This window comes from Felis catus, chromosome C1, assembly GCF_018350175.1.
Source record: "Felis catus isolate Fca126 chromosome C1, F.catus_Fca126_mat1.0, whole genome shotgun sequence".
In the NCBI taxonomy this organism is placed as follows: domain Eukaryota; kingdom Metazoa; phylum Chordata; class Mammalia; order Carnivora; family Felidae; genus Felis; species Felis catus.
In genome coordinates this window covers 209,862,822-209,888,076 of record NC_058375.1, presented here as the reverse complement: position 1 = coordinate 209,888,076, position 25,255 = coordinate 209,862,822, and the positions used below count along the sequence as shown (strand labels likewise).

The window sequence follows — 25,255 nt, the reverse complement described above, 5'->3', positions numbered from 1 at the left end:
ACAGAGCCCGACGCGGGGCTCAAACTCATGAACCACAAGATCATGACCTGAGCCGAAGTCGGATGCTCAACCGACTGAGCCACCCAGGCACCCCTCTTTCTTTCTTTCTTTCGAACTTAAACATAATTTTTTTTTTTTTTAATAAAGAGCCAGATAGTAAAGATTTTAGGCGTTGCAGGCTGTATGTTCTCTGTTGAAACCATTCAGGTCAGCTTTGGCAGCATGAAAGCATCCAGAGACAGCAGTGAAACACACTAACATAGCTATGTTCCAATCAAATTTTGTTCATGGACACTGAATTTGAACTTCATTTAATTGTCACATGTCATAAAATATTATTCTCGTTTTGAGTTTTCCCCCTAACAGTTTAGAAGCGTAAAAATCATTCATAGCTCACAGATTATACATAAACAGGCTGCAAGTGAGATTTGGCTCTCCAGTTGTAATTTGCAGACCTCTGAACTGTAAGAAGTCCATTTTCATCTGAGCCATGAGTTATGCCTCCCCCAAGCTTCATTTAAAGAAGGAGTTGTCATTGCTATTAAAAAATAAAAATTGCAAGACCACTGGTTTAAATCTTCTGTGTCCGTCCCTATTAAATATTTACTTTTACCAATTAGCCATGAGGCTGCAGTGAGTGAAGGTAACTTTTCATTTCCAGGGTTGAGAATGAATGCTTGACAATTTTGAGAAACAAGTTTTTTGTCCTTAAAGCTTTTGGGGTAAATAGCCTCCTATAAAGTTCAAATAGCTTTTACTTCTTTTTTTTTTTTAAGTTTATTTATTTATTTTGAGAGACACAGACAGAGAGAGAGAGGGAGAGAGAGAGAGAACAAGAGGGGGAGGGGCAGAGAGAAAAAGAGAGGGAGAGAGAACATTTCAAGGAGGCTCTGCACTATCAGTATGGAGCCTGACGAGGGGCTCGATCCCACAAACGGTGAGATCATGACCTGAGCCAAAATCAAGACTCAGACGCTTAACCGACTGAACCACCCAGATGCCACCTTCTAATTACTTTTACTTCTTAGTTGATTGATTCTACTATTATGTTTTTGTTTTACTAGCCTGTAAATTTATTACATAGAATCAAGGAATCACAGTCACTCTTTGCTAGCGTAGACTGAGTGATATTTGCTATGCTACTATGGTCTCCAAAATAAAAAACAAAAATTAAGAAAGTAATATTACACTGTGTTTTAACTAACTGGAATTTAAATAAATAAGTAAACTTTTTAAATGCCCTGATTTGTGTTTGCTCCCATGGTGTAAATATTCCCACCATGGCTCTTTTTTTTTTTTTTTTTTTTTTTAAAGCTGCCAACGGTTTAACAACTGGCTTACAAAATTCTTGTATTGTTAATAATTGGCTTTCACCTTGCTGGGATGAGCCCACTTGAACACACTTCTCCAACTGGACAGTGTTTACAAAAATCAGATGGAAACATCATACATTTTTCCTACCTTTCAGAATTCTCTGTGTGGAGCAGCAAGTTGAAATAAGTGTTCTTTTAGTGTAAGGAAAATAATAGAGTGTGGCCAGGAAGGAGAGGACGGGGAACTGAAACATATGCAATGGGCAATTCACATTTAACAGGATAAACAGACATATTTTAGATCTAGGACTTTTCAAGCCTGTCTTTTGACACTTAAACCTCCGAGACCCATTTGGTTGTATTTAGCACACATTCACTGATCACTCCCTGTACACCAGACCCTGTTGCCGGACAAGTGGGGAGAGAAATGTAAAAGGCACGGCCCTTCCTTTAGAAAAATAAGTTGATGGTATGGACATCGTGCAAGCTGTAAACATAAGTGCGGTTTAGTAACTGAAATGTGGATTTGCAAACCGGACGTAAAATGCTGTAACAGAAGAATCACATGTGTGGTCCTTCTGTTTGTCTTCTCTTGCATCATTAATATCTCAAGGAGCAAGGGGACCCCCAGGAGATGAAGGAGAGATGGCTGTAATTTCCCTAAAGGGGAAAACCGGGGAACCTGGACCTCCTGGAGATAGTGGATTCCCAGGGGCAGAAGGTAAGCACTTAGATTTTTTTAAGACTGAATCAAATGAGTAGACTTCTTTTTGGATCGTTCAAACAAGCGTGCGTATCAGACAGCTTTCCTAATAATGCTGAGATTAGGAAAGGTCATCTTTTTAAGATATAACTATACCCAGATTAACCTCGTGCTATATTTTTCTTTTGCTTTTCCGTGCCAGAACTTCAAATTCGTAGGTATGTATAGGTTTGAACATTCCAAACTAAGACCAATCCTAAGATTATACCTATAGTACCAGTTCCAGGTTTAAAGTACCCCTGTTTTTGGTGACTGGTATTAAAATGAATAATTTTTTTAAAGTTTATTTATTTATATAGTAGGGGAGAGGCAGAGAGAGAAGGAGAGAGCAAATCCCAAGCAGGCTCCGTGCTGTCAGTGCAGAGCCTGATGAGGGGCTCAAACTCACCAACCATGAGATCGTGACCCAAGTCGAATTCAAGGGTTGGATGCTTAACCACCTGAGCCACTGGGCGCCCCGAATAATTTTAATTATTAAAATTGATTGTCTAGGTCATTTGACCGTTCTTCTCAGTCTTCAGTGGGCAGATGAACCCCGGGGGCTCTTGTGAAAACGCAGATCCTCAGTCAGCGGATCTGGGGCAGCCCAACTCTGCCTTTCTAACAATCACCCCGATGGCCGTGCTGCTGCCCCTCAGAAACACTGTGTGGCAAGGATTTTGACCACCACATTTGTGTTCTCTTTCCCAAGTTCAGATTTAGTCTGCACGAAGCCCGGCTCTTGTCTTGGCTCTCTCCTGAGCTAGTTGTTAGGGGGCGAATGTCTTTTAACTGGTCCGAGGTTCTTCCTCATTTGTAAAATGAGGGTGTGAAAGCGAACCACCCTGCCTGCCCATTCCTACCTCGGGTGTCCCCAGCTCTCTTCGCGGACGCTTCTTCCACTGAAGCCAAAAACCATCACGATGTGGCTGAGGGCAGGAATTCGGATTTCCAAAACCCTTGGCTTCATCTCCTAAATGTAGGACCCACACCCTCAAGCCTAACTATTGCCCAGCCCGGGATTTCCTCAAAGAGGTTTGTTAACACTTCCAACCCCATCAGGTGATAAAGGCAATCCGGGGATGCAGGGGAGGAGAGGAGAGCCGGGAAGATACGGACCACCTGGATTTCACAGAGGGGAGCCTGGTAGAACCGGGCACCCGGGGCTCCCTGGAGCCCCAGGCCCTCCAGGCTCACCCGGGCTGAGAGGCATTATTGGTTTTCCAGGATTTCCAGGTGACCAGGTAAGTGGCTGCTGTTGGGGAGGAAAGAAATAATAAAACCCTTTTGCTCTCGGGATGCCGATAAGGAGTCATAATTTGCCAGTATATATCATTGTCGTTTTACCGGGTTGTGGAATAGAAGGGATATGCCAAAGGAAGGATGGAGCCTTCTGGCAGGCTATGAGGTAATTATAGTTTTTGGCCAGTGTTCATGCCTGTTTCTCGTAACAGATGACCCGGTCACTTACTCCACGTACTGTACCCCCAGCCTAGTTTAAATTTTTTTTTTTCAACGTTATTTTTGGGACAGAGAGAGACAGAGCATGAATGGGGGAGGGGCAGAGAGAGAGGGAGACACAGAATCGGAAGCAGGCTCCAGGCTCTGAGCCATCAGCCCAGAGCCCGACGCGGGGCTCGAACTCCCGGACCGCGAGATCGTGACCTGGCTGAAGTCAGACGCTTAACCGACTGTGCCACCCAGGCGCCCCCCCCCCCCCAGCCTAGTTTAAACAGCTCTACCGAAATTTATCTCATGACTGATGGTTTATCGGAGTCAAGAATCATCTGAAATATAACCCAAATTCTGGTTTCTAAGCCTTCCTATCGAGTTGCAGATATCACAGATTTTTCTGTAGATACATTTGGTCTTCATAACCATGAGTGAAATACTCCCTTGGGAAGCCAGGAGGTACCTAACATGTAGGAGCCTACATCATAACTTCCAGAAGATGTATATAATTTGCTACCCATCATTTGGAATCAGATAGATTTTTTAAAAGTTTTTGGTAAAAGAAAAAAAATATCTTCTGACAATGTTTTATTTGGTATCAGTTTGCTCATTCAAAACTTAAAATACAAGTCACGTGATGCAATTACTGTTATGCAGTCAGGAATAGAGAATTGGACGCTACCCGTTGGTACCTCCAATTCTGGGCTTTTAGCAACTTTTAAAAGCTAGGCACATGGAGTAGCATTGCCTGTAATGCATTTCCAATTTTCTTTACCATTGCAAATATATGGACAATGGTTATGGAAGATTATAACGGGATCATGTTGTGAATATGCCATTTGTATGTGAAACCAAACAAGGTCTTTTGTTTTAAACTCTCAGGGTGAACCAGGTTCTCCAGGGTCCCCTGGAATTTCAGGAAGCGATGGACTGAGAGGCCCTAAAGGTATGCTTCGGAAATACAGCAGCCGTCCACCAGGCTTATGGTCCCGGGTGTTCGTAACACCATGGGCACGCACATTTGGCACAAATGAAAAGTTAAATCCATCAAACAAACTGCAATATCCAAGGGCTTCTTTTGATTATTTTTTTAAATTATTATTTAAATTCCAGCTCTTTTTTGCCCTTTTGCTCATTTGTTTCTTAAATTCCACATATGCATGAAATCATATGGTACTTATCTTTCTCTGACTTATTTCTCTTAGCATAATGTTCTCGAGCTCCATCCATATTGTTGCAGATGGCAATATTTCATTCTTTCTGATGGCTGAGTAATATAATATACCATTTCATAAATATAAATATAAGTATATGTATATTTATATGTATATACACAACACACACACCCCACATCTTCTTTATCCATACATCAAATGATGAATGCTTGGACTGTTTCCATAATTTGGTTATTGTGGATAATGCTGCTATAAATATTGGGGTGCACGTATCCTTTCGAATTGGTATTTTTGTATTCTTTGGGTAAATACCTAGTAGTATGATTACTGAGTCGTAGGGTAGTTCAATTTTTAACTTTTCGAGGAACCTCCATACTGTTTTCCACAGTGGCTGCAACAGTTTGCCTTCCCACCAACAGTGCAAGAGACTTCCCCTTTCTCTGCATACTCTCCAACACCTGTTGTTTCTTGTGTTGTTAATGGTAGCCATTCTGACAGGAGTGAGGTGATAGCTCATTGAAGTTTTGAATTTCATTTCCCTGGTGATAAGTGATGTTGAGCATCTTTTCATGTATCTGTTGGCCCTCTGGAGGTCTTCTTTGGAACAAGGTCTATTCATGTCTTCTGCCCATTTTTTAATTGGATTTTTCATTTTGGGGAGTTTTGGGTTATATAAGTTCTTTATAAATTTTAGACACTAACCCAGCGGTTCTTTTTAGACTGCTAGATAGTCAAGCACTCGAAACACAAATCATCCACATTTGTCATTCGGATCCAAGGGTACCGGAGAGAGAACAGTATGCCTGTAGAGCACACCGGTCTTTCTCTTCAGTGGGGGTCGTTCAGTGGTCTTTGTAGTGATTGCAGCTGCGTAAATGACAGCTCAGGTGCATGAAGACCAGATCCACGTTGGTGGGCAGGGTCCACCTTGGCTTATAAGCCTTCTGTACCATAAGACCCAATATCTCTTCTAAGGACTCCATAGATACGACTTTTAGGGTACTGAGACGAGTCACAGTGCACAGAGAAGGCCAAGGCCATGACTTCCTACCAGGTGTTAATATTTCACTTAAGAATTTCTGGGCGGCATATAACTCATAGTTGGGTCATGTTTACCGTAAGCCAGGGGTCAGCAAGTGTGCTTTTTCAAGGGGTCAGACCACAGATATTTTCAGCGATATGTTCCCTGTTAAAACTAGTCAGCTGTGCATGAGAACACCTATAGCATGAAAACAGCCAGACAATATGCAAACAAGAGGTGTGGCTGTGTTCCAGTAAAAATGTATTTACAACAAGCCACAGGTTAGATTTGGCCCCATAGGCCTTGGTTTAACTTGTACCATAGCCATGTTGTCTCATAACACAACTGACATTCTACCTTAATCAGATTTCCAGGGAAACAGAAACAAAGTTACCTGTGGTTAAAAATGTTCTTAGAGAGGGGTGCCTGGGTGGCTCAGTCAGTTAAGTGTCCAATTTCAGCTCAGGTCATGATCTCGTGGTTGTTGAGTTCAAGCCCTGCAAGTGCTGACAGCTCAGAGCCTGGGGCCTGCTTCAGATTCTGTTTCCATCTCTCTCTGCCCCTCCCCTGCTTGTTCTGTCTCTCTCTCTCTCTCTCCAAAATAAGTAAACATAAAAAAAAATTTTCTTTTAATGTTCTTAGAGAAAGAAAGATTTCATTAACCCTTTATTCAGACACACAAGCAAACAAAAATCAGGGTATCTTAAATTGCGATATTTGCGTAAAATCTTTAACATTGTAACCATCCTTGCATACCATTGGGTTAATATTTTTCTTTGACTCTTCAATGTTTATTTATTTTTGGGACAGAGAGAGACAGAGCATGAATGGGGGAGGGGCAGAGAGAGAGGGAGACACAGAATTGGAAACAGGCTCCAGGCTCTGAGCCATCAGCCCAGAGCCTGACGCGGGGCTCGAACTCACGGACCGCGAGATCGTGACCTGGCTGAAGTCGGACGCTTAACCGACTGCGCCACCCAGGCGCCCCTGACTCTTAATTATGATTTACCTTCTTAACCTTAACCTTAACTTCACTATCTGTGAATTCACACGTTTGGTAAGCAGTTATATGTTACTTTATCACAGATTAAAATGAATAACTTTAAAATATAAAAGAGTGGGCACACCTGGCTGGCTCAGTCGGAAGAGCATGTGACTCCTGATCTCGGGGTTGTGAGTTCAAGCCCCATGTTGGGTGTTGACAGATTACTGAAAAATATAATCTTTAAAAAAGTAAAGTAAAATATTAAAGCATAATAAACCACTAAAAAACCTCCCTTACCACCCATGAGACATGTTGTGCATGTTGAGAGACTCCGTAAATAATAGGATAATTGCTATAGGAAAAAAAGAAGTGTGCACACTTATTTATCCAGAAGGAATAACGTAGATATCTTCTTCAGAAATAGTTACAAGTAGAGAAGTTTTCATATTTGAGTTGACACTTTATAGCTTCATGGTTTAAAACTCACTCTTCTTCTGCTTACCTATGCATTTATTATAGTCCCCTCACCTCTCTCAAAATACAAACCTACTTGTTATTTTCTTCATACTTGCTTTTGGCCATGTTTGCAAGGAACCGAAATGCATGCATGGTACCTGGAGTCAAAGGTCTCTCATGAAGCCCATATAAAGGTAATGAATGAAGCCCATACTTTAGGCAACCCATGGTTTCTCTTTTGAGACTTTTGCGCTTTTCTTTATGGGCTGTTTCTTTTTCTATCTTTCTTTTTTTATAAATGTTTATTTATTTTTGAGACAGAGAGCGCAAGTAGAGGAGAGGCAGAGAGAAAGAAAGAATCTCAAGCAGGCTCTGCACTGTCAGCACAGAGCCTGATGAGGGGCTCAATCTCACGAACCATGAGATCATGACCTGAGCTGAAATCAAGAGTCAGACGCTTACCCGACTGAGTCACCCATGCACCCCTCGGCTGGTTCTTACTTATCTGCCAAGTGGTTTCATCATTCTCTATTCAAGATACTTGGACCTTTCTGGATATGTTTGGATTGCAAACACTCACTCTGTACATCAAAGCATCATGATAACTACATCATGATAATCCTTTTGGTTGCTGCCTCAGTAACCAAGGACCTCAAATTCTCAGTTTGTACTCCAGCTTCTCAAGGAAAGACTGACTGACCTGGGATAGAACAGATTCCTACCCCTCAAACGATCAGCCACAATTAGAAGTAAGGTCAGATGGAAGAGAAATTTCCACAAGATGTGGTTGGTACCCCTTAGAAAGGGGTGTGAGTGGGAACTATAAATCATGCCTGATTAACTCTCTTATTCTCTCTTATAACTGCATCTATTGTCTTGCCCTTCCCGATCCCAACTATTTTGAGTCCCCATTTGTAACCAGCTCCCAGCTGTAAGTCCTGTATTGGGAAGGATTCAGCAATGATGTGGGACAGCTCCGTGGTACAGTGGGAGCCATTGCCTAGAGTGGCCTTTGAATGTGTGGTCTCTTGTGAAGTTATCAATAAAATGTGCCTTTGTAATTTTTTTTTAAGTTTACTTTTAGAGAGAGAGAGAAAGGTAGAACATGAGTGGGGGAGGGGCAGGGGGAGAGGAAGAGAGAGAATCCTAAGCTAGCTCCATGCCGTCAGCGCAGGGCCTGATGTGGGTCTCAAACCCACGAGCCATGAGATCATGACCTGAGCCGAAACCAAGAGTCAGGTGCTTAACCAGCTGAGCCTCCCAGGCACCCCTGTAATTTTGTTTTCACAAGGACGTCGAGTTGAGCTTCCTTATGAGCTTGACATGTGATTGCATCAGTAAAAACAAGGGCAGTTTCTGCTTTTTGTTTCTAAAGCACAATACAAAAATATAGTCACTCAATGCCAAGTAATTTCTTAGATACCTAAATTTGAAACTATTTTAGGGAATTTAAAAATTCAAACATTAATATCTATAGTTTCTTATGATTGTTATGAACTATAGAAATGTGTGTGTGTGTGTGTGCGTGTGTGTGTGTGCGTGTGTGTGTAAATCACATCTTGCAACTGTGTTTCCAATTGTTCTTATATAGGAAAACCCCCTATTTTTCCAAAAATTCCTCTGGAACATTTGAAGATAAACTCTAAAGATAAATATGACCATTATTAAGTCACTTGTATGAAACAAAATTAAATTCTCATAAGTAATATTATGTGCATTTTATCACTTACAGGAAACAAAGGGGACCCTGCTAGTCAGTTTGGCCCACCTGGTCCCGAGGGAGAACCAGGTAGCCCTGGATGTCCAGGTATAGCTACGTATTTTTTCTTATTAAAACAACAAAAAAAAAATTTGGTTTGAGAAATTGAACAATTACTTTATACTCCTACCCAGCAATGATTATATCAGTATTTTCTTCCCCCTTTGCCCGTTAAGATATATCTCAGAAGGATTATGTCTCAACACTGCCACCGCATCGTTGGCCTAGAAGGACATCAGATTATACACCAGGGGTTCTCAGTCTTTTTCCACCATGGCCCCCATGACCTATGAGGTTGACATAACAATCCACTCCCCTTGGCATGCCCAGATTTTGACATTTTGGTCAAAAGTGATTATTGCAAGCAATTAAAAGCCAGACCATGTCCCAATCTCTAGAAGTATAAATGATACATTAGCAATAACCACTCCCACTGACCCCAGCTTCAGGTTGTCATTCCAGCCCTTTCTTTCTTACTCAGAAAATCATATGTGAATGGCAGCGGGGAGTGCCATTGTTGAGATCTCATCGAATATCTCGTTTACCGAGTATGTCATTTGCTAAGAACCAAACCAAAAAAAAAAAAAAAATTAAACTTCATCACCAACAATGAATCTAAATTGTTCAAAATAGTATTTTGACAATTGACATGTAGTCCCTCAGAATGGATTGGGATGTACTTGTGAGTTCTTGCCCTCCACTTGAGGCTTAGGCTTGCTTCAGTACGTGACCCACCGTTGATGAAATATACATGCCTTTTAACTTAGTGATTTTACTTGTAGGAATTTATCTGAATTCGATTATCAGACAAGTGTACAAAGATGCACGCACAGAGGCATGCATTGCATGGAAGGAGCAAATGTCATCCACAAACGATTGGTTAAAGAAGTGTGCAGAATCCCATTCAGCCAGTAATGGGCAGGTTAGAAATAGGTTTGTTTTTAGATGGGCCCCTTGTAAATTAAAATATCTCATATCACTAGTTTTGTGTTTTATCTTAAAATTCTCTTTGACAATAGTCATGTTTCATTACCTACATCAGAAGGAATATCTGAGCAGAAGTTTTATCAGAATTTCGTTTTGTTTTGTTTTTATACCACAAGATTGCTAAAATGGAGTTCACAGAAAAGCAAGCTATTATAATGGCAAGAACTTTCCACTGTCTTTCTTTTTTTTTTTTTTTTAATTAATTTTTTTCTTTCAACGTTTATTTACCTTTGGGACAGAGAGAGACAGAGCATGAACGGGGGAGGGGCAGAGAGAGAGGGAGACACAGAATCGGAAACAGGCTCCAGGCTCTGAGCCATCAGCCCAGAGCCTGATGCGGGGCTCGAACTCCCGGACCGCGAGATCGTGACCTGGCTGAAGTCGGACGCTTAACCGACTGCGCCACCCAGGCGCCCCTCCATTGTCTTTCATATCCGTCTTTTACCTCTGACCTGGTCAAATAGATTTAGATAACATAATAGTTTAACCAAAATGTACAGCGTAAATGTACATTTGAGGGGAGCTTAACATCATGGAGGTTCCTAATAAATACCAGAAGGAGAAGCCGTAAGAAAGAAAGCCAGTGGTTCAAAGTCAGCCTCCATCATTACTGTCCGTGGGATCTTGAATAAGTTGCTCATCATTTGTGAGCTCAGTTTCTTACTTATAAACTGGCATAATTATAGGATTGTTTTGAGGATCAAATAAGATTCCTTGATAGCAGTTTGTTAACTGAAAATTCCACATTTACTGGTATTTTCATGTAAACCATGAAGATAGTAAGATTTTATAAGCTGCAACTGGTCTCCAACTGGAGGCCTTTAATATTACCTAATATTTTAAGTTAAAAATTATCAATCTGAGTTATTTTACACTGAGGCTAGCTTTTTTTTAAATTTTTTTAAATTTATTTCTTTTGAGAGAGAGAGAGAGAGAATGAGAGCATGAGCAGGGGAGGTGCAGAGAGAGGGAGAAAGAGAATCCCGAGCAGGCTCCATGCTGCCGGTGCAGAGCCCGATGTGGGGCTCAAACTCAGCAAACCGTGAGATTGTGACCTGAGCCGTCAAGAGCGGGACACTTACCGACTGAGCCGCCCAGGCACCCCAAGCTGACCTTTTAAAGAAAATTTGCCTTAGTGTAATTTCCCTGGTGTCCTGTGGTGTTCACCATTTAAATTGTTCTTTTTCTCATACACCGTAACTTTAGCCTAAAATTTCTAAATTACATCATATGTTTATTCACTGGCACAGAGTTTACCTAAATACACAATTTCCATTGACTGGAGAAAGGCTGCATGGGTTGAATTTGATCGAGTCCAGTGAGAAGGCATAGAGCTCACATCTGTCTCAGGGGATTTTACCTGAGCGTACTGGCTTCAGTTTCACCTCCCCCTTTCCATTCAGAGAGAAAACACAGCATAAATTAACTCAGGAGGCCTGTTCTTAATACAGGTGTGACTAGAGAGGCAACCCTTCATTTTTTTCATTTGGAGAGGAGAATAATACCACCTTCCCTTTCCTGCAAGAATGTTTTCAGGGTAAACAAAATAACACACAGTGAGGCCCATAGATCTTAAATTTGATCAGGGAACAGGTATCGATTAACACAGGCTTGTTTCATGTGTGTTGTAATAAATAAGGACTATGCCCCACCATGGGTTTGTAAACACAGAACTCTACACCTATTTGCTGATTCAACTGGCTGATTTCAGCACAGACTATCGGCGTATCCTAGACGTCTAAATTGTATTAAAGTGATACAATATACATAAACACGTGCAGAAATAGTCATCTTCCCTAGTAATCAAATAAATATAATTAAAATAAATGTGAGATATTATTTCCTTTGACTGAATTAGCAGGAAAAGGAGCCAACAAACCATCAGGTCCTCAGGGAGCACACGAGATCTCGGGGGGCTACACGGGGTGGTGTGAGAGGTGCGGCCCTGAACTGTTAAATAAACCATTTAACAGCCTCTGTCAAGAACAGAATGGTCTCTTCTAAAAGACCAAAAAGGCAACATGAAATGTTCTCTTCAGCAAGTCTCTGTCCCGAGAAAGAGACTCTAGTAGATTTTTTTCTTTAACTTAAGGGAAGGAGCCACCAGAAGCAACGTGTGCTTCTGGAATGGGACCCAGTGATGACACACGAGCTGTAAAGGACAATTAAGGGCACACTTGGGGCAATTCAAGTATGGAAGGAGTACTAGATGATGTTAACGGTTGTTCTGAAGCTTCTTGGCTGTGATGATGTTATTTTGGCCATGTAGGAGAATGGTGTTTTTTTTTTTCAGGCATGCCTCTTAAAGTATTTAGGAATGGAATTCCTTGATGTCTGTCATTTACTTTGAAATAGTTCAGCATTTTAATGCATTTTTAAAACCCCAAAATATCACATAATGTTACCTAGAAATGTTCTACTCCTAGGAATTTTTCCTAAGGAAATGATTTGATACGACAAAAATTGATTAAAAATGTATAAAGATCATTATGCATAACAGCAAAGAGAAATACCGTGAGTGGCCAATAGTAAGAGAAAATTAGATTAATTAAGGTTAACTCCCTAAGCTATCAGCTAGTCATTTAAAAACAGTAATTAGAAAAATAATGGCAAACTTGGCCATTGCTTATAATACGATGCTAATTTAAAACATCAAAATATAACATGGTGGGTCTTGTTTGCACATTGTTACACATATGAAAAATTGTATTAAGGTGGGAGGATTCGAAGTGTTTTGTTTTCATTTTTTCCTTAATGTTATCTTTTCAATAGAGAAATTATAAATATAAACAAGTAATAATAGAAAAGGATGGCAGGGGCTGTAGTTGGAGATAATTATAGATTCACCACCTCAAAGACCAGTGTCCAATTATTCAGGTGTTTGATCTTTCTTTTTTTTTTTTTTTTTTCAACGTTTATTTATTTTTGGGACAGAGAGAGACAGAGCATGAACGGGGGAAGGGCAGAGAGAGAGGGAGACACAGAATCAGAAACAGGCTCCAGGCTCTGAGCCATCAGCCCAGAGCCCGACGCGGGGCTCGAACTCACGGACCGCGAGATCGTGACCTGGCTGAAGTCGGACGCCTAACCGACTGCGCCACCCAGGCGCCCCTGATCTTTCTTTCTGTAGGACATCTTGGAGCACCTGGAGAGCGGGGCTTGCCGGGTGTTCAAGGGCCCAGAGGACCACCTGGAAGGCCAGGACTACCTGGCTCCTCCGGACCACCAGGCTGTCCAGGTACCTTGAAAGGAGCCTGGAAACTTCCAGGCACTCATCTATCTTCTGGTGTAACGGAAGAGGCCAGCTTTCACTTAGACCTAGTTTCAGATGTGACTCTGCCATTTCCCAGACCTGTGACTTTGGACAGATGACTGAACTTACCCATTCTTGTCTTGTAAGTTTGAGCTAGTCCAGTCTCATTGGGGTGGTCTGGAAGTAAACGAAGACAACACCTGTTAAGAGCCTGGCAAGGATCCAGGTACGAAGTGATGGGCTGACAGATAAAAGCCCCTTTCCATCCTTCCTTAATCGACCTGCCATTCAGATGCTGGTTTTCTTTTCTCCTTTAGACTTAAGGCAAATGTCACACATTCAGAATATAATGAAAGGTTGAAATTGCAGTTGGCAACTTTAATCACTCCAAAGTGTATTTGCTCCATCTGAGGCTAAGTATATTTTTTTCTCTCTAGAGTTAGGAGGTCTAGGACAAAAAAATTTAAAAAAATTAAAAAAAAAAGACAATGTTCCCAGGTATTAAGAATACAGATGACCTACCTTCCCCATTAAGGTAACTCATATATCAACTGGGTGTCTGCAGAACCTCCTTCTTATCCTCAGGTGATCCAGGAGTACCTGGGCTGAAGGGACATCCAGGAGACATGGGGGATCCTGGGCCAAGAGGCATGATGGGGGACCCGGGGACACCAGGTCTTCCTGGAATAAAAGGTAAAAAGGAAGCCCCCCCCATGAGGGCAAATTGTGGTGCTTTTCCTGCCCTGAGTGACACTGATCTTGCTCATGGCTCCTTCCCCTTTCCCACGGATGCCTGTTAGCATCTTCTTCTCCCTCCCTCACAGCTTCAAGCCGTGCATCTAGTCTCTTGACCTGCCTTCTACCAAAATGGTGGTGCTGCCATTTTTTCTGGGCATTCCCCCCAGTGTTTCCTGTAGAGTTCAGGCCTCTTCATTTGTTCTTCCCTTAGATAGTGAGGTGTCTGTTACGTTCTAGATTGTGCGTTAGACGCTAGGCACACAATTTTGAGGAAAATAGACATGGTTACTGACTTCATGGAGCTCACAGTGGATGTAGCAAGGGAGACCTATTAAAAACATATACGTAAATAAATATATATTTACCGATTGTGTTAAGTGGAAGGAAAAGAATAAAATGCCATGGAGAAAGTTACTCGTATTCGTGAACTTTGTTAGATAAAGAAACATTTTTTTCCTGGTTGCATTTTTGGTCTTTATGGGTAATGGTGCACCGGCTATAAGTGTGGTTACGGTAATATCATATATCATATCACCTGCCATGTTTATTTGTTATTAACAAATCTTCATGCCCCTCCATCCCTCCATGGTACTACTTATTCTTCTCTCATCCATTTCTTCCATTTTAGAGAAAAAAAGCTTTTCATGGCCACTTTGTGTATACTTCTAGCACAGCACCTATATTGTATATTGTTGAGAAGTCTTTCTTACCAAGTAGAAGGTGATTTTATATCCTTGGCATCCAGTGGATACCCAGTAAGTCTTTTGGAGGGCTACTGTAAATATTTTTTTCAATTTTTTGATGTTTATTTTTGAGAGGGAGACAGAGTGCGAGCGGGGGAGGGGCAGAGAGAGAGGGAGACACAGAATCCGAGGCAGGCTCCAGGCTCTGAGCCATCAGCCCAGAGCCCGACGCGGGGCTCGAACTCACGGACCGCGAGATCATGACCTGAGCCGAAGTCAGACGCTTAACCGACGGAGCCACCCAGGTGCCCCTATATTTTTTAAATTTGTGAGTAAATTAAGAAATAGAGGCATGGACAAATCGAGAATGAACAACTGAGCTAGTAGTGATGAAGATGAGGGTCTTCACTTGAATAAGCAGATGAAAGCTCAAGCCCTGGTTGGTGGATTCCTGTAATCAAGCTCCCCTCCCCTTTCTTCTCAGTTTCCTTCTGCTAGGTGACTCATCCATGTACTAAACTCCGGTCAAATGAAAATTACTTCCTCTCAGAAGAGCTGGAAACCCCTCCTTTGGGTTCTTAGTTGCCTTGTTGTTTTGAAAATCCAAATGAAAACTTTCCACACTTTCATCTCTTCCCTCATCGAGTAGTTTTCAGATAATTCCTGTTTTCCAGCAAGTACTTGGAACAACTCTGCAGAGAAGGGAACCCTTTATTTTGGAGAGTTGGTACACTTAGGTATTTCCATGCGGCCAAATATTTGGCTTCTGCTTCCCATCACCGAACAAGATGTCTTTGCATCGTTCTTCTCCCTCTTCACTGGCACTGAATGTGAAGTGCGGTGATTTGTGATAAATTTAGGGTCTCAGGCAAAATGATCACTTCTTTCAAAGTTTCTCTTTATTTTGAGAAATGGAGAAAGAGCATGTGTGGGAGGGGCAGAGAAAGAAGGACAGAGAGGATCCCGAGCATGCCCCATACTGTCAATGCAGAGCTCAACGCAGGGCTTGAGCTCACAAACTGTGAGCTCATGGCCTGAGCCAAAGTGAAGAGTTGGATGCTTAACTGACTGAGCCACCCAGGCACCCCTGCCAAGTGATCATTTTTTATGTTAAAAGTTTATCTAGTGATTGTGGCCACTTGCTGCCACTGGAAATCCCTGTTACCCTGGTGGGGTGTTCTTGGACACTGTTTTGAGTGTTGGAAGATGAAATCGGTTAAAAAAATATTTTTTTCATTTATTTCCATTATTAACCACTTCTGCATTTCCCTTTCTTCTCACCCTCCTAGTTTAATAAAAATAGCAAGGATTTTCAAACCTCTTGGTTTGAAAACAATATACACTCAGTTTGACTGAAGTGACCAGGCTCATGTCACTATTGTGGGTTTGTCTGTCTCTCGGTTTAGTTTGCGTTTATCACATCATTTCACTATGGTAGGTTATTAAAATACCAGTAGCTAATGACGTTGACTGAGGAACAGAATTACTCGAAAATTCAGTCTCCCCTGACATCATAGTTCCGTGGTATGAAATAATGAGTTTGTTGGGAGAAGGGGAGAAAATGAACATGTCAGCCCGAGTACCCATCGGAACGATACAGACGGATGTTGCAATGGTGCTTCCTGACCATGCAGTGACACTGTTTCGCTGCAAACAGCCCAACAAACGACCGGGCTTTAAAACAACAAAACAAAACCGTGCGCTACATTCCTAAAAATTAAAACGGCCACAACATAAATCCATTGTTGCCGTTTATCCTGCTGATATAAAAATGAACCGCGCTCCAGCAGAAACACTTTGATCTGAGAAACTAAATATTTGAAGTATGTTCTAAATAAGTCAAGGGGACTGATTATCTTGTTTGAACAAACCAGCTGTTGAACTCAAAGTTGTTTGCCCTGCTGGAACTGGCCACATGGATTCCCAGTCCTGCTTGAGTTCAGTCAGATTTAAACTTGAACTTAAACATCTGCTAAAAATGGCTGGATACCATTTGCCCTCTTCTGAAAGGAAGACACTCAGCTCCTTGTTGGGCGTTCTGAGATCGCGATAACGAAAACCTAAAGACAGCTGTTTGCACCATGACAAGTGTAAAGGGGTGCCGTGGGTTATTTTGGCTGGTGGCAAGCACGCTGTCACGTCAGAGAAAAGGCACCTCGAAATGTCTTGTAGCCAGAAAGAAATGCCATGCCTCTCACAGCGGAGAAAGTCATGGAAATGTTCTCCTGCTTCTACACCGAAGGGAGCGTCCCTTCCGGCCCTGCCCCCACACAGCTCTTATCACTCTCGATGTAATTGCCTATTTGTTCTATGGGGTCAGGGATTGTTTCTCTCTTGCTCTGCGTTGTCTTGTCAGCAGCTGTCACTAAGTACATTTGGGGACTGAAGCTCCAGGGGTTAGGAGACCATGTCTTTATGCTCCGGCTTGTCCTTAGTAAGCACTCCCGTATTTTCTGGATTACAAATAAATTCAGAATCTGTTTTGATAAGCTTTCAACTTCGTTCGGCCATTAACCTGTAGTTACGTAGGTCTCTTTCCCATCGGCTTTCACCTTTGGGTGACCAGCTGTCCCGGTTTGCCTGGGAAACCGGGTGCCTCGGGAAAATCCCTCACAAACAGGGATGAGGCAGTCATCCCATTAAAAGTATAAACCTGTATAAAGGCTACTGGGGATAGAGTAGCATTTTCAGGCTTTAGAACAAAAGAAAACCCCAGTGGAAAACCAGTCTCAGAGTGGGCTGGCTAACCCGGATGGAGGCTGTGATTCCCATGAGGGCTGGAGCAGAAGGTTCGATTCTCTGAGTGGGGGTAGAGTGCCCCGGCCCGTGAGTGCAGCGAGATGCAGCCTTAAATGATGGTTGGTAAGCCAGAGGATGGCCAGAGAGGTGAATAAAAAAATCCTCATTACCAAGGAATGTGCTTTGTTAGCCTAATTGCCTCTCATCTGCGCTGTATATATTTTATGCATGAACAACTTTCTGATTTAGAGATGGGATTGATAAAAAGCTTTCAGTAAAAAGGAAAAATTGTCCTTAAAATCCTACCCAGATGTAGCTGCATTCAATTTAGAAAGATAACATTGGGTCAGATAAGGGTCGGCCAGTTCAACAATGGTGAGGGGCTGGGCCTGTGACAGCCCGGGATCTGGACGCGTTGATGGGACAATGCAGAGTTGGCAGAAGCTGAGACATTCCACCCCAGCGAAGTCCCCCAAGCCATCAATCTTGGTGGCTTACGCTGGAGATCAAAACACATTGAAATAGCAAAGTGTTCTCAAAAAATCTATTATCATTTCAGATAGATGGCAATAAATATCCAGATCTGGCAGATGAAGGTCTGTGTGTTCTTTTGGTGCAAACTTGAAACGTTGGCTCATTAATAGGAAAAAGGATTGAAAAATAAACTCAGCCAGAGCTGTTAAAAGTGGTTAGGAAATAAGAGCTTTAGGAAAAATAAGGGTGCGTCCCCCCCCCTTTTTTTTTGGTGTCAGAGAATACGGCTCATTTGCACTGATCTGAAGTTTAGAGTTTAAAAATAGACTAAGTGTCCATTTCAAGTACAGATAATAAATCGAATGGAACCAGCTAAGTGTTCCATCTTTAAATAAGAAGCCCACAGAGGACTTGCATATTAATGAAGAGATAATAATTAGCACATAAATTATTTATACACAAATGGATGCCTGTAACTTCACCAACTCTTATTCCTCCCATAAATCTATCAAAGAACGTGTAACATGCAAAGAGAAGTTGGACTCCCTCCTTCCTGAAGCTTTCTTTCCACCCATTCGCTGGACCTCCCTATTGCACAATTTCTCATTCACTCATTCATTCATGCATCCACTCACTCATTCAACAAACACCTGCTGAACACCAACTGCGTGTCAGGAGACGTGCCAAGTGGGGGCTTGGGAAGACTAAGAAGACCCGATCTTGTACTTAGTTTACCCAAAGTAACCCACTCACCCAAAGACACGCTTGTTGCACAGCGTGGGGCAGGCACCAGGACACGGGCATCAAGAGAGCTCTGTGTAGGTGTCGTGGGGTAGGCGAGGGCACCTTCTGTGTGCTAGGGTGTTACTATTGTAAATGAGAGGGATGTGGCCCTAAACAAGGAATGGCTGGCTGGCTCTCAGCCTTGGATGAAGATCCACCAATGAATTTGGAAGGTCACAAGGTTTGGACAGGGGCTGAGGAGAAGATTCTTTCCTCCAAATCAGTCAGTAAGACAAGACATGTATGAATCATGTGGTGGAGGGCTCAGCTCCCGGAGAAACATTCTGTACGTATCAGTTGTCTGCCTTTTTCCCCTTCCTCTCTCCCTCCTTCCCTCCGTCCGTCCCTTGTTTTCTTTCTCTACTCCGTCCCTATAAATCTGTATACTTGTACTGTATAAGTACAAGTATACTATATATTATATAAATGTATTATATGTATTTTAAATAGTTGTATATTTGTAAATACATATTTTAAATAGTGATATATTTGTAAATTTTTAGATTTATAGGTGTTCAGTGTTCAGTGACAACTTAAGTAAAGTCAGGTTGGTAGATGTCTCCTTAGAGGACTATACTGATGCCTGGCAGAAGGTTCTAGAGATGCAGACATCGATGAGATCATACCTAATTATGGAGACTGGAGTTTTCATTGATCGTTATGAAATAAATTTAGTTTCAGTAAAGAGGCATCAGAGTGGTTCTTTTTGAAAGAAGTAGTTGCAAAGAAATAGCATCAACAAACTTGACCTGTAGGCCTCTTCTTTCTGAGTAGTACGGTGCTTAAAGAAAAGTTAAATGTGTCATGTATTCCCCAGTATGCCACAGGCCCCACCTGTCCTTACTGTCTTACTATCTTTACCTGACTACATCCCAAAAAAATTAGTATCCACACACTGTGATGGAGTGGACAGATCCTGAGCCTGGGAGGAAGGAGGTCTCGGTTTGCTCCATTCCAATCTCTTTTCTCTTTTCTAGGATGAGCTCATTGTCATAGAATCTAAGGTCCCTTGCTGCACTAACAGTCAGTAATTCTAGACTATATCTGGATAGAGAGAGACATCCATGATATGGTCAGAGACCAAGAGCAGTGTGTTAAAACCAAAGAAATGCATTAAGCTGCCTTGCAGAAAGTATCCATCAGATGAATGTGTTAAGTAATAACCACTGGCACAGACTTAGCCTTGATAATGACATCTAGAGGGTAGGATCTCATGGCTCCCTCCTGGAGAAGCTGTCGGGCTGCCGTCAGTGAATCATCTCCCTTGGGTGGTGCCTGTGCTGGGTGACCGGTGGACTTCAACATCCGGTCTTCCCCGGTGGATCACAGGCCCGTGATGTGTTTCAGGTCCCTCCGGGTTGCCCGGTCTGAACGGCTTACATGGTTTAAAGGGTCAGAAAGGAGCCAAAGGCGCTTCAGGTAAGAGAAAACCCTTTGTGAGCGATTAAACTGCAGTCAGGAGACCGTGAGATACCGCTGGCGTGCCTTTACTGCACACAACTTGGGGCGAGAAACTAAGAAACTGGCTTAGTTTAGAGGCACACTATTGAACTATTTCTCGCACTGAAGATGGACTTACGTAAGAAGGACCTTTGAGAAAACCCAATTTAAGAAGGAGTGGCTGGTTAACAGTGACTTCTGTTGATGTTACTTGGGGCTTTCTCCCTGCTAAAAATACTCTGAGTAATTGCTTTATTTATTTATTTTTTTTAACGTTTATTTATTTTTGAGACAGAGAGAGACAGAGCATGAACGGGGGAGGGTCAGAGAGAGAGGGAGACACAGAATCCGAAATAGGCTCCAGGCTCTGAGCAGTTAGCACAGAGCCCGACGCGGGGCTCCAACTAACAGACCGAGAGATTGTGACCTGAGCCGAAGTCTGAGGCCTAACCGACTGAGCCACCCAGGCGCCCCAGAGTAATTGCTTTAGGTGGGGCCAGATTTCAAAATGTGACAAATAACAAAGAAATGGTTGGGAGGTCTTGTTGTGGTCTTGTTTTAAGTGTTGTGATGCCAAGTACGACCCCGTGGGCCTAATTACTAGTTTTAGCACCCCTCCACAGGCTGCTGCTAAAACAAATTACCTGAGCAAATTGCTGGTATTTTTGTTATCACGAATAGGCTCATCATTAACAGCTGCATTTGAGATTTGTTCTGGCGTTTGAGTATAGGGCCCGTTTGCTGCTTTAGTGTCTCAGGAAACTAAGCTCGTAATCAGACAAGGCAGCTGGAATCAGACACGGAGGTCTGAGGGTCTCCAGTGGAGAGTTGGGTTGTTGTGCTCCTAGGTCGGGCCCCGTTGCTGAAGACAGACAGAATCTTTGTACAGTTCAGAAGGTCAAGAATTAATGTAGGTCACGTAGGATTCATTTTAGGGGCTCTTCCAAATAGTCTGATTATATGTGTGCCTCCCCCAAGAAACCAGTGATGTTCCTTCCCCCTTTTCCGTGGGAAGTTCCATGATGCTTCCGTTTATATGTGAATTTCCACCTTAAATTTCAAACCAGTTTGTTCATAGTGACTTATTGCTGGATCTCATTGGAGCGTTGATCAGCTGTTGTGTTGTTGTTGTTGTTTTTAGTCTGGGAAATAACCATAAAATAAACCCAACCTGTGCCTGACCGTGTGATAGGGCGCAAGAGGGTACATGGCGACCCAGGGGGCGTCCGCAGCCTTTCGGGTCACCACTGGGCAGGCGGTTGTTCTCAGCGCAACCCGCTGTGTCCCTGTCACCCCCTTTGGAAGCGGTTCTTTTCCAGGAGCCACAAGAGGAACAAACAGGGAGAACTAATGCTGTTTCCCTCGTTAAGGTTTGCATGAAGTGGGCCCACCTGGCCCAGTGGGCATACCTGGGCCGAAAGGGGAGACAGGAGACCCCGGGAGCCCAGGAATTTCTCCCCCAGGCCTTCCTGGAGAAAAAGGTCCCCCCGGGCCCCCAGGTAAGAAGCAGCATGCTTTTTCCTCTGTCAATAACTCAGTCAAAACCTTCCAAATGTGATAAGGCTGATCTCCGAACACGTCCCTCCTCAGGGAGACCTGGATCACCTGGTCCCGCAGGTGCCACAGGAAGAGCTCCTGAAGGTGACATTCCTGACCCAGGTCCCCCCGGCGATCAGGGACCTCCCGGCCCCGATGGTCCAAGAGGTATGATAAAATCCTGGCAGAGGATGTTGGCACTCCTTTCCTTAGATGCTGCCAGCTCCGGAGGATTATAGGACCAGGGAATGGCGGAGTCGCAGGCCCTCAGCAGCCCCGACAGTTTGGCGGAGGGGAGAGGTGGAGTGTGGGCAGTGCCCGGCTGCCAGGACCACCCCCAGAGCCAGAGCTCAGAGCTCAGTCTTCTGTCCAGCTCTACCAAGCATCTCCGTCTGGGGACACTGACTCCCAGCAGACCTTTCTCATCGCCAGCGCCAGGGGGATGCTGAGCACAAGGGGTCGGAAGTGGCTGGCGGGGGTGTGTGTGTGTGGGGGGGGGATCTCACTCTGCCTGTTGGTTTCTAGCACCTGCCACGTGCACCGCCATGGGCCAGCACGACCACGCCCAGGCCTGGCACACACAGAAGCAGTCTGTTCAAGTGCTGCTAACAGAACACATTGTTCCTCTCAGCCCTTGGCGGGGACAAAGCCCAGCAAGGCAGTATTTCAGAGTAGGGGCTGACCGGAGCCGGCTGGGGCGTGGGGGAGACAGCGTGGTGCCGTGGGGTTTTGCAAAGTGCACACAGTCCTGTTCCTAATAGCTCACGGAGCTCTTTCAGAGAGACCCAACCCACTGCCTTTAAATCTTTGGGATTTTAGTCGGGGCAGGATAAAATATTATGTGATTCTATTTTACCCTGAGAAAAGTGAAAACGCTCCAAAATATTCTAGGTAGCTAAGGAGAATAGGATTTGGGCTCACTTCCTGTGCGTCGACACCTGTTTTCAGATAGAATTGTACATGTAGTTGAGTGAATATTTCTTTTTCATCAGCCAGGTTTTCTCAAAAGCCTGTCATCCATCTCTCTGTTCGCCCATCTGTCCTTCTGTCCATCCATCTGTCCTTCTACCTGTCATATCAAAGCAGTGGGATGGCATGCAAAGAAAAGCCATAAAACCATGCTTCCAGAAGGAATGGCTTGGAAGGGAAGGAAGGCTTTCCGTAGGTCCATTTGTCTAACGGCTGCTGACGGGCCACTTACACCATCTCCCAGCTTCACCTCCAGGGGACACTCACTGTTTCACTTCTGATATTGTTCATTTTTTTTTCTTCTTCTGGTCCCCCCTCCCCCCATCTTTTGCTTGTATTCAGTTACTTTCCTTAAGAAGCTCTCAGGCAGCCAGCACTCGTATTTGTCTTTGACTGAAGGATGCTTTTTGTTTCTTCCTTGTGGTCAGGAGCACCCGGGCCCCCGGGCCCCCCTGGGAGTGTTGACCTTCCGAAAGGGGAACCAGGAGACCGGGGTCTGCCGGGTCCCCCGGGCCCCCCGGGCCCCCCAGGCCCTCCAGGACGCAAAGGCTTCCCAGGATGTGATGGAAAAGATGGCCAGAAAGGTAGGAATGCAAGTTATTTCTGAAGTAGTGCGTGAAGACTTTTGTGATCTTGCCCTTCAGGGTCTGGGGTTCTGCACCACGGTGAGGTAATTCTCATTTCCTATGCAAATAGTGACTGCATTTTCAAAAATGCCCTGACTTTCCCAAAGAGTCTTAACGTTTGGGTGACATTTGGGTAAGTAAGAAGAAGAAACACAAGTTCACCTTCAGCCCCTAACAACGTACTTGATAATATCCTAGACCAGAACTGAGCAATAGAAATAAAACAGGGGACAGGCGCCTGGGTGGCTCAGTCAGTTAAGTGTCCATCTCTGGATTCCGGCTCAGGTCATGAGCTCGCCGTTTGTGAGTTGAAGCCCCACGTTGGGCTCTGCACTGACAGTGTAGAACCTTCTTGGAATTCTCTGCCTCTCTTTCTCTCCCTCTCTCAAAATATGTGTGTGTATATATATATATATATATATATATATATATATATATATATATATTTAAAGAAATATAATGCAAGTTACACATGTAATTAAAAGATGTAGTAGCCACATTTTAAGAAGTAAAAAGAAACAAGTGAAATGAACTTTCATATTTTCTTTAACCTAATATAGTCAAATGTTACCTTAGCATATCATCATTGGTATCATCCATGCGGCCACTAGGGCCATATGTACAAACCTAGTTCCTCTCCAGATGAGACACTCCCCCTCACCTTTGAAGTCTGGTGTGTGTTTTAAACTTACAGCACAGCCCAGTTTGGATGTGTCCATTTCAAGGGCTCAGTAGCTACATGTGGTTAGTGGCTTCTATACTGGACAGTTTGGTTTGAGGCTGCTGACCTGGCTTTTTTATAGTCCTGAAAGAGTCTCCATTACTGAATTCCCCCACCATTTAAAGCTAAAATATTTGTTTTAATTCATTTTTACCTAACTGCTAGTATTTGAGGATATTAGTTTTTGGTCACCAGGATTTCAGAGGACTATTCAGTTCATAGAACTTTTTTGTTGAAAGGGACCAATAATGGTTACTCATTTGAGCTCCCTTAATGTCGTAGGTAAGTAACTGTCAAAGTCTTCCCAATAATTGGCAACCTGCCTAACGTCTGAGCCAAGCGCAAAATAAAGCCAAAGTTTAGGGAAAAAAGGGGATCAAAATGACATGACTACAGTGCAAATAGCATCCCTGTAATGGTGCAGTGCACAACCTGCACAACAATACACAACAAGCATCTTCAACTTTACTGGCAGTAAAATCAATTTTGGAGAATGTGGCTTATATCTGCAGGTATGTGGGCTTCCAGTTATTGAACCCCAGAATTGGACAAACATGCTACAAGCCAAGTCACCAAAGGGAGGAGGAGGTTAGCTATACAACCTTGTCCCTTTCCCAAATAAGACCCTCCTCCTTCCCATTTGCTGCTCTGGAGAATGAACCTCCACCTGGAAATATTCTTCAGGATTGGGGAAATAGCATGCAGTAGAGGTAAGCAAAGGACATACAAAGAGTTAGAAATATTGATGAGACCCCTAAGTGTGCTTCTTAAAATTTTTTTTAACGTTTATTTATTATTGAGAGACAGAGAGAGAGCATAAGCAGGGGAGGTTACAGAGAGAGGGGGAGACACAGAATCCAAAGCAGGCTCCAGGCTCCGAGCTGTCAGCACAGAGCCCGATATGTGGGGCTTGAACTCAGAAATCGCAAGATCATGACCTGGGCCGAAGTCGGACGCCCAATTGACTGAGCCACCCAGGCACCCCCACCCCCCCAAACATGCTTCTTAACTCCCATCCCAGCAGGCACATGGCCCAAAGAGTGTTTAACTGTGGAAGAGAGGAGGGAGTTTCTTCAATTTATGTTTTCAAACTTATTGGGAAATACAGTAAAACCTTGGTTTGTGAGCATAATTCATTCTGGAAACATGCTTGTAATCCAAAGCACTTGTATATCAAAGTGAATTTCCCCATAAGAAATAATGGAAACTCAGATGATTCGTTCCATAACGCAAAATATTCATATAAAAGGGATCACAGTACTGTAATATAACAAAAAATAATAAAGAAAATACAAAGTAAAAAGAAAAGTAAACAAATTAACCTGCACTTTACTTTTGAAAACCTTTGTGGCTGGTGTGAGGGGTACAGGAGATAGGAGGGTTATTGTGCAGGATGACTTTCA

The 25,255-nt window shown here is 43.2% G+C and overlaps 1 protein-coding gene and 1 non-coding gene across 12 annotated transcripts in view; both read left to right on the top strand.

Moving 5' to 3' along the window:
- COL4A4 (collagen type IV alpha 4 chain) overlaps positions 1-25,255 on the top strand; it is a 135,188-nt gene that overhangs the window by 89,036 nt on the left and 20,897 nt on the right. For all 11 annotated transcript variants that reach the window (XM_045034560.1, XM_045034563.1, XM_045034568.1 and 8 more), the window contains 10 exons: positions 1,927-2,034; positions 3,118-3,299; positions 4,390-4,453; positions 8,877-8,951; positions 13,021-13,128; positions 13,729-13,836; positions 19,908-19,979; positions 21,371-21,499; positions 21,591-21,704; positions 22,934-23,089. In XM_045034560.1, coding sequence (XP_044890495.1) covers positions 1,927-2,034; positions 3,118-3,299; positions 4,390-4,453; positions 8,877-8,951; positions 13,021-13,128; positions 13,729-13,836; positions 19,908-19,979; positions 21,371-21,499; positions 21,591-21,704; positions 22,934-23,089 — 1,116 coding nt within the window. The remainder of the gene's footprint in view (positions 1-1,926; positions 2,035-3,117; positions 3,300-4,389; positions 4,454-8,876; positions 8,952-13,020; positions 13,129-13,728; positions 13,837-19,907; positions 19,980-21,370; positions 21,500-21,590; positions 21,705-22,933; positions 23,090-25,255) is intronic.
- On the top strand, positions 6,829-6,901 carry TRNAR-CCU. The gene has a single exon. It is a non-coding gene; the product is annotated as a tRNA-Arg (tRNA).